The sequence below is a fragment of the Trichoderma asperellum genome, chromosome 1, assembly GCF_020647865.1.
Source record: "Trichoderma asperellum chromosome 1, complete sequence".
In the NCBI taxonomy this organism is placed as follows: domain Eukaryota; kingdom Fungi; phylum Ascomycota; class Sordariomycetes; order Hypocreales; family Hypocreaceae; genus Trichoderma; species Trichoderma asperellum.
This window is the reverse complement of record NC_089415.1, coordinates 74,636-83,770: the sequence shown is the minus strand read 5'-3', so window position 1 is coordinate 83,770 and position 9,135 is coordinate 74,636. Positions and strand designations below refer to the sequence as shown.

At 41.6% G+C, this 9,135-nt stretch overlaps 2 protein-coding genes across 2 annotated transcripts; one reads left to right on the top strand and one right to left on the bottom strand.

Moving 5' to 3' along the window:
• Positions 1-692: 692 nt before the first annotated feature.
• TrAFT101_000013 (uncharacterized protein) lies at positions 693-1,325 on the top strand (the record flags this gene model as incomplete). Its single annotated transcript, XM_066125881.1, has 3 exons — positions 693-886; positions 948-1,043; positions 1,092-1,325. The coding sequence occupies exons 1-3, from the start codon at positions 716-718 to the stop codon at positions 1,323-1,325; spliced, it is 501 nt and encodes a 166-aa protein (XP_065981978.1). The 5' UTR covers positions 693-715.
• Positions 1,326-2,808: 1,483 nt separating this feature from the next.
• TrAFT101_000012 (uncharacterized protein) lies at positions 2,809-3,130 on the bottom strand (the record flags this gene model as incomplete). The annotated part of the gene is made up of 2 exons (XM_066125880.1): positions 2,809-2,941; positions 3,009-3,130. The coding sequence occupies 2 exons, from the start codon at positions 3,128-3,130 to the stop codon at positions 2,809-2,811; spliced, it is 255 nt and encodes an 84-aa protein (XP_065981977.1).
• Positions 3,131-9,135: the final 6,005 nt, after the last annotated feature.

Here is a 9,135-nt window from a genome sequence, read left to right as displayed (position 1 = left end):
AAGCCTACTATTTAACCCAATAATTTAACAAGGTCCATATTATATATTTAGAAAGCTATACGTAAATTTCTGTTGGATATGATTTCGGCTGTGCCTCGTTCAGTCTCTAAAGTATAAGCAACCGTCCTCTCTCTGGCTAGAAATAAGCACCCAGCTTAAGTATATAAAGCAGCAATATATTAGTTACAGATCCTATGCTTGGTGGGCTTAAGAGATTATAAGAATTCTATTTTCACAGGCGTTTAATAAGGCCAATATAATTTGCTTTCATATATAATACTTCATCGTATTCAAAGGCTATATGTAAAGTCTGTGTGATCCACGTAACCCGCCCAGACTAGCAATGCCTTCCTGAAGATAGTCATATCAGAACCGCTCTTTATAATACAAATCTGTCACAAGAACATATTGTAACCCATAGCATTTAATATTAGTTTATTGTCTGCTTATATGTCTAGGATGACTCGCAAAAGTGCATTATGCGAATTGGAAATGAAAATATTGCTCATAGATATCTCGCAGTATGAGTCACACGGCAGCAAACCAGGGCCGAAATGTTCTCTTGGCTTTAGGCTATTTGTTTTCTTAGTCATCCTGCTATTCCTTCTTACCAAAAGCCTTAAAATCCTTCTAGTGTCGGCACCATTATTTCTCGTTTATTCTAGTTTATCAATCCAGGCAATGTATTTAATTGGTTTGCTTTCTACGAATAACAATGGATATTATCACAGTCTCTGAGCCTCAAGTAACAGTTGCTGTGTCTTCGGCAGAACCTTTCGCTATGGAAGTTCCTTTCAGCGACCGCCCCGTTAAACCGCTCAATCTTATAGACCGCCCAAAGGTTCGCACAACATTGCGGTTATACGCCATCTTATCAGCGCTATATGTAATAACTTGGTCTACGCGGGATCATTGGAGAAGACCATCTAACTAACAGCACATTGTAGCTCAGCCTCTTCATCGCTGCCCTCGATCAAACAATTATCGCCATATCTATTCCCACGATATGCGCCGATCTGCGCTCCGCGTCGGGCTACGTATGGGTTAGTGGCGCTTATCTTGTAGCGAATGCAGCTGCAGGCCCAATCTAGGCAAAATATAGCAATATCTGGGGTCGCAAGCCCATGCTCCTTATAGCTGTCGGTATTTTTGCTGCTGCCAGCATAGTAGCAGCATTAAGCGTCAACATGCCAATGCTAATTGCTGCAAGAGCACTGCAGGGCACAGCTGGCGGTGGCCTAATGCAACTGATGACCATCACAATCTCAGATCTCTTCAGTGTGCAAAAGCGATCACTATATTTGGGATATACGGGGTTCATGTAGGCTCTGGCTGGATCCGCTGGGCCGCTAATTGGAGGGGCTTTTACGCAGTTCAAGACCTGGCGGTGGTGTTTCTAGATAAACCTTCCGATCTCTGCAATTGCATTCATGCTGTTGCTTCTGTTGGATGTCCACAACCCGCGCACAAAACTGGGCGAAGGCATAAGAGTCATTGACTGGTTAAGGACATTCTCCATCCTGGCAATAACTCTTTTACTTCTTATTGGGCTGGATTTCGGCGGCGCTATATTCCCCTGGAGCAGCCCAAAAGTTATTTATTTGGTTGTATTTGGAATCCTAATGATCGGTTTCTTTGTGTTTAGCGAATAACGTTTGGCTAAATATCCCCTAATGCCTCTGGCCATGTTTAGAAACTGGTTAAATAATGCTATTTTCCTTGTTGTATTTTTACATGGCATGGTACTCGTTAGCATCGAATATTACATGCCACTATACTTCCAAGGAGTGCAGCAAACCTCGCCTTTCGGGGCTGGTGTTTTACTATTACCGCTAATAGTAACACAAGCTGTCATAGAAACAATCTCTAGCGTTTTAATCGATCGCACAGGACGCTACAGGGAGATCACATAGGCCGGTATGACACTTATGACGATAGGGACAGGGCTGTACATTACTCTTGGGTCCGGCACACCGGTAGCCAAAGTGGTCGGGTTGCAAATCTTTGGCGGTCTGGGACCTGCCCTTCTCTTCCAAGGGCCCATAATTGCAATTCAGAGCACTGTTAGCCAGGCCGATACTGCGGCAGCCACAGCGTCCCTGGGCTTCATCCGCAATCTTGCCATGGCACTATCTATTGTAGTGGGTGGTGTGGTATTCCAAAATAGTATGGATAGCCGCCAATCATCCCTTGCTGCTGCTGGCCTCAGCCAATCTCTTATAGAAGCTCTATCTGGTAGTATAGCAGCCGCAAATGTAGGCATTACGCACACAATTCAGGACCCTTCGCAGCGTCAGGTTGTCCTCAAAGCTTTCGCTTTCAGTGTGAGGAATTTATTTATATTATATGCATGCATAGCAGCCATTGGGTTGATGTCTAGCGTATTCATAAAGCACCAAGTTCTTAAGACTGAACATACAGAGACAAAGACAGGTATAAATTAATAGTTAAAATATGAGCGCGGGAACGTTTCTAAGTTCTATTGAAAATATACTATAATATTTCAATACAAGCTATTTTTAGATAGCATTACCAAGCGAGTGCTCAATTAACAAGCTGGTAATCTTGACTGACTGCACCTATGTCATCTTTAGTATAGAGAGCAAGGAAATGGGTCTGGTCGAGAGTATAAAGCCCAGGCCAGTAAGAACCGGCATTACCCATGACAGTAGTAGGGCCCCATGTATGACCTCCGTCTGTACTAGTAACAACTTTCATTTGCGCTCCGTCAATGCCATTGCCACCGGTGCCGGCCACGTCCTCATTTGTCATAAAGCTTATAACAAAAGTGCCACCGACATTAATAACTTAAGGAGCTCCTGCATTGGCCCCGTTTCGCGCGGTATATAGGCGCGCCCGCTCTCCCCAAGAGTTGCCGTCATCATAGGACAGAACATAATCAATGGAAAAGGGCCCGGACTCCATATTCTCAAAAACGGCACTAATTTTAAGCAGTATCATTAGTTATTGGTTACACTGGTATTCAAAAGCCGTGGTAAAATACTTACATCAAGTTGCCAGAATTGTCGATATTTGCGACACCAATCATTCCATCGCGTAACGTGCGGTCACCTCCAGAAATCTTGATCCAGTTCGACCAAGTTAACCCTCCATCAGTCGAACGCTTCATATAACCGTCCTGATCTGCCCCATTATTCTCAGCGGAATAGTAACATTGCAGCGACCCGTCTGCAGCGACACAGAGAAAGGGTTCCCAGAGTCCGTTAGGGGTACCTGGAGTGGCTGCCTGCTGCTCCACGGTTAATAGATAAAGAAAGCTAGCACCGCCGTCATCAGAATATAATAGGGTTATTCGGTAATATATATAAGTATTTCCTGTGCGATCATGGTTGCGGTAGGCGTATACAATACGCCCGCTAGGAAGTTACAAAGGCATAGCATTATCAACATCATAAGCAGATAAATCAGCACGGTAAACTTCACCGACAAAATGCCATAAAGAACCGCCATTGTTAGATCCAGCCAGTCAAAGAATACTCTGGCCGTTTTCATAAGCAGTATAACCAGCGATCAAACCTCCGTTGTTCAGAGGGTTAGTTCAAATATATACTCCGTTTGTATCAATAACAACAGGCGAACCAGCCTAAACTACGTTTCCAGGTGACCTTTGCTCAATACTGACAGGGTTCCCAAGAACCCCGACAGGAATAAGCAGAGTTAAAAGTAGTTTATGGAAAAACATGGCTGCTTCGTATATAAATGGCAGAGCAGTGATATAACTATCAATTTAAAAAGGGATGCAGCTATTATTTATAGTCCATGAAGGCAAATATATACTGAAAAAAAGGGAATTACTAGTTTATTGGATGCCTCAATGATGTAAACCTGCGGCCTGTTTCCACCAGGCTCTAGCTTCCTTTCCTAGCATAGCCTAGCAACTATCCCCGCTAAAGGATGCTAAAGGATGCTCCTTTAACTACTCCGGGTGTACTTTATAGGAAATTCTAAAACTTTTTTAACTAGCTCTTTCATAAGAAGCATATTATCCTAATAAACCTCGGTCGTTATTATTTCTAACGTAAAGCGGTGTTACAGTTCTCGGACCGAATATTGCATCTTGGCGTTCCAGCTCAAGGTTCCCAAAATAAAAGAGGACGGATGTTATATCCTAGATGTTCTTCGCAAACTCTTGCCTCTGGCAACTGTTAATAAATTTTATGCTAGCTTAATTGGCCCTGTTATCGGGGGATATGTTCCCTTTTCACTTTAAAGGTCCCTATCCAGACCGTGCTATCTAGAATGCATCTTTACGCTTAAGCATCAGCAGCTGAACCCAATCAAGCAGCATCTAAAATTACTAATAGCCCCTTACATCAGAACGGATTAGAGTAGACTAACTCCAGCGCGCAAAAAAGGCTTCAAACAGTAGGTGGAGTGCAAAACTATACTGAGGACCGATGACTACATTATTTACATGTCTGAGAATTTTTGTCCACACTTATATGGCGGTTGGGATGCATTTTCCAAATATCACATGATCTAGGCGTCAGTATTCCCTTGGCCCCAAATCAACAGTAGTTGTGGTCTGGTGTTGTAATACAAAGTAGACACAATCTGAAATGCTTTATTTTACAGAGTACATGTTTTCGTATAGAAGTGTGACCCGCTTCATGGATGAGTGTATACGTACCTGCTTGATGGGAAAGCGTATATGCACGCCTCTCTAGCGTTAGGACTGGTTAATGCGGCCCAATCCGGCGCAGACATGCTGTTTCAAGCTAACTTTGGCGTTGTTCTAGCTATCCTGCGGAGGATTACCTATTAGCAGAAAAGGGGTGCCGACAGTACAAAACACAAAACCAAGATGCCGAAGTGGCTACTTCGCCTTTACTGGACGTTATTTTAGACAGTGCCTGCAATATAACCCTTGCAGTAAACATCGGCAGTTCTAAAGATCTGCAGGTGGGCCTTCGGGTTTACTAGACCAGCTGGCAGCAGGACCCATCTCAGATAGCGACAAACCGCGACGGATCTAGGGTTATTTTAGGTGCAACAGTCTAGTAGCAAGAGTGTTTTTTATATGCTGGGTATATGCCCAGCTGGACAATTACATGCATGCCTCCAAGGACACAATGGGTGGCACACACTCGCCCCATTCTTGTCTAGCTTGGGTTCGCCTCAGACAGCAAACTTATCCTTCGCTAATATCCAAATGAGAGATTACATGCCGGTCAATATTTGGCCTTATTATATTTATACTTAGCATAGTTAAGCATTATATTATGCCTATTACATTTAAGAGCATTTCCTACATTCTAAAGTCTATATTTTACACATAAGGTAAAAATTACTAGCATTAGTGTATTACAAAAAACAGTAAAGCATGTAGTGCAAGAGGCAGCATTCAATGTTTTCGCTGGTGAAGCTAATTTCTCACTTTACAGAGGCAACAATGCTTTTAGCGCAAACTTCATACCCAAATTTAATTCTAATTTTAGGTTTAATTTGCCAATGGACAAGGGTTATATAATGGTCTGCGCCAGTTAATAACAAAAACATTATTAAAGACGTATTTCTACTTTCCATAGCACAAACAATCATATAATACAAAGCTGTCTCTCTGTCATAGCCTAATTAATCAAATTTGGAATCTTGTCAATTGCTTCCGCTGGCGACTTTTCCCAATCAAGGACTACAAGACAATACAACCGAAATTGCCAAGCGCTTTTAGATCAGCGTCCCGAAAAAGTAATCCTTGGACGCCACGCACGTGCTTAAACTCTTGAACATCAATCTTAGATAAACTTATGGACCCTTGGTATTGCAGTAATAGAGGTCTAGCCTTGTTTAATAAAGAAGACTATTTACTAGTATAAAATAGAGTAAATAATAAAATAGTTAAAGACATAGCAGTAAATTAAAAGTAAATTATATAGACAGAAGGTATAATAAACTACACTAATATAAAGTAAATTTTTTAAAAAAAATAAACCAATTTTTTCATTCTGATTTATATTCGTAAATATATTAGGAAAAGAATAAATAAAAGTATTATAATATGTAGTACTAATAAATAAAAGTTAAATGCCACTGATGATATATTGTTTCAATACATGATCTACAGGATTCAATCTAGGTGCTATACTTACACTCTAAGCCTCTTCTTGCCGAGGCTTTTTTACACATGTTTAGCGGGATGGGTTATTAGATTGCTACCTATTTCACGAACGGCTGAGTTAATATATCAGAAATAATTAGAAGCGTAAATATATCAGCCAGGTAATTCTATCTTCGTTCGCTAGCCTATTATACACCGTTTATTTATTGCAAACTGTTAGTAAGGCTTCACAATGAACTCCTTGTCACTTAACTGGCATCTGAACTTAAGAGAAGATCAATTTTCTTATCGAACGTGGATGAGATTTCGCATGCGCGTTAGTGTTGCTTCGACTTTATTCCATTGCTTTTAAAGTCCTCGGGCATTCTGCTATCAAAAAGCTCCAGCTGTCGTAAAGCATTTGTTCCCAGCATAATAAAAGCGGCAGATTCTAGTGTATCTTTAACGAACATAGCCATTGCTAGAAATGCTTAAATTGAAAGCAAGCTGGGCTCTTGTAAAATAAGTCTATGTATCATAGCCGTGGCATTATAATAAAAGGCAAGTGAAATAGAGCATAAGTTATCTTCAGAACCTGGGGCAGCCTTAAATCGCAATGCAAGGGCAGTCACAGCATTAACGATGGCCTATCTGGCGAAATTTTCTGCTGGGCCGGTAGAGCTGGCGGTATATTAGTCGCTAAGAAGAGTGGTGAAGTCTGCAAAATCCAGGAGCTGCCTACCCTCCATAATTTCCGCAAAAGAGCTTTATAGTAGGCGTGTCGCAATGTATCGGGGGAGAAGTAAAGTAAGCTCACTCACTAGATTAGCCTGCGCAATACTGCTTCTTATTTTCTCGAGGTGCTTATTAAACTGGTCTGCGGCCAGAAAGTCCGGCAATGTTGGGATCAGACCCCTGATTTATACTTGCCTCCGAGATAGGTCGGTTGTAAACGTAGGCGTGGAGGAAATGCAACTAGGTACATGGTGAGTAACCTGACCGCCCTGAGCCCTTGACCCTACATCATCACTAAACTGCTGGATTGAAAAAGTGCTGTTGTCGTCTAATTTTACGCAATTTATTTTCTCCAGTCAATGCTCAAACTCTTTCAAGTTATTAGAATTCTTCTTCCTAATAATAATGGATTAACGTATGTCACATCAAACCTGTAGACTCTGAGGCGTTTTAGTGCCTCACTTTTTACCTGGCCCCCGTGCTCTGCAGACTGTTGCATAGTTGCATTCTGCGTTACTAGCCATGCAGTTACTGCATCTTGGTGTTTTGCTATCACATCTCTTCTTGCGAGATTTGCATTTGTCGCACGCCTCAGAATGAGTGTTAGGGTGCACATACGTAATTAAAAATAGTAATTGCTTACAATGAAAGACTTCAAAGGCCTGCTTGCCAATCCTGGTAATGTATCTACTTCAGCCACTATTGCCGCAAGACCTAATACGCTGCTAGAGCGGAAGCAAAACTGAAGCTGCAGAAGGCTGTTTCAAGAGCGGAAGCATACATATTTATCCTGCTATTTGTCAGACAAGGCTTGCTGAGCTTACAGCGAACTTGCCCCATCTTTAATGGAGTGCCAACTGTAGCCTTTTTTTTTTTAACCAATTGAGGCATTAAGGTTTGCCTCCGCCAAACAATCGCTATTTGCTTCCGATTACATTTACTTCCGCTTAGCCTTATATTAAAAATCTAGATTTGCTTCCGCTTAGCCTTATATTAAAAATCTAGATTTACTTCCGCTTAGCCTTACATTAAAAATCCATAATAATTAAAAACTATAAATAGTTAAGTAATAGTTAATTATTTATTTTAGCTCGAATATATCATCATAAGTGTGCTGCTTCTGTTACAACTTTATCTTTCTTTCTTCTTCCATCCCAACGCAACATCTCAAACACAACTCAAGAACCTTTTATAGCCGACTAATTTTCTCCTTGTATATCGCTCATTTTCTATACGTCGAAAATTAAGGCATTCCAACACTATAACTCTATTCCTTCGTGTTAATAACGCTTTAAATGCAAATCCCCCTTTCAGGCCGGATAAGACTCTATCTCTAGCAGGATCCGATTGGCTTTAGGCAGTTATGGCAGTTCACTTGCTCGCATTCATAAGTGCCAACACTGCTTTATTCTTTAATAACTATTCATGTTTAAGGTCTAATGTTAATATTCTGGTTACATTTATAGCTCATACTCCTAATTTTCTGCTTCACCACCCCAGAGAGTAATAGAGTTTTCCATTACCTGTTCACCATCACTCTCCTTATTGGGACTATGTCATACTATGCAGAGGCTTCTGATCTAGGCTGGAGCACAGTCAAGCAAATCGATAAGCTCGACAACGGTTCTTCTCGCCAACTATTTTACGCAAAGTATATAAATTAGGCTGTCGCCTTCCCTTCTGTTAGCCTTGCGCTAGGCCTACTATCCAACGTCTCTTGGACCACCATCGTCACAAACATATTTATGTCCTTCCTCTGGGTGGTAACTTACCTCGCCGCTGCCTACACTACATCAAGCTATAGGTGGGGCTTTTTCACTTTTAGGACTCTATGCTGGATCATTCTCGCCATAAGCACACTAAATGAAAGCCGCGAAGCAGCGTCACGTATTAGCCTTTCTCGGGACTATATGATACTTTCTACGCTAGCAAATTTTTCCTGGGTGCTTTACCCTATTGCTTTCGGACTTAGCGATGGGGGCAATGTCATAGGCATTACCGGCAGCTTCATCTTCTTTAGTATCCTCGACATACTAGCAGTGCCAGCACTTGCATTGCTGTTTATAATACTAGCAGGCAAGTGGGATTATCACCATTTGCATCTAGCTTTCAGCGAGCACCGCTATGCCCCGGAAGATCATGGCACTGCCTTGCTAAAAGGAAGCGAGACTGCAAGTCCCACTGGCAATAGCTCCACTGCCTAAGTTGTTGAACGACAGCGAGGCTTAGATGCCGACTTTTACCCCCCCTCGATTTCTTATTATCGAATCTAAAGATTTTATAGCAAACCCGGATGAATACAGGGCCGACCTATTAATTACAGGTAGATTATTAAATTAAAT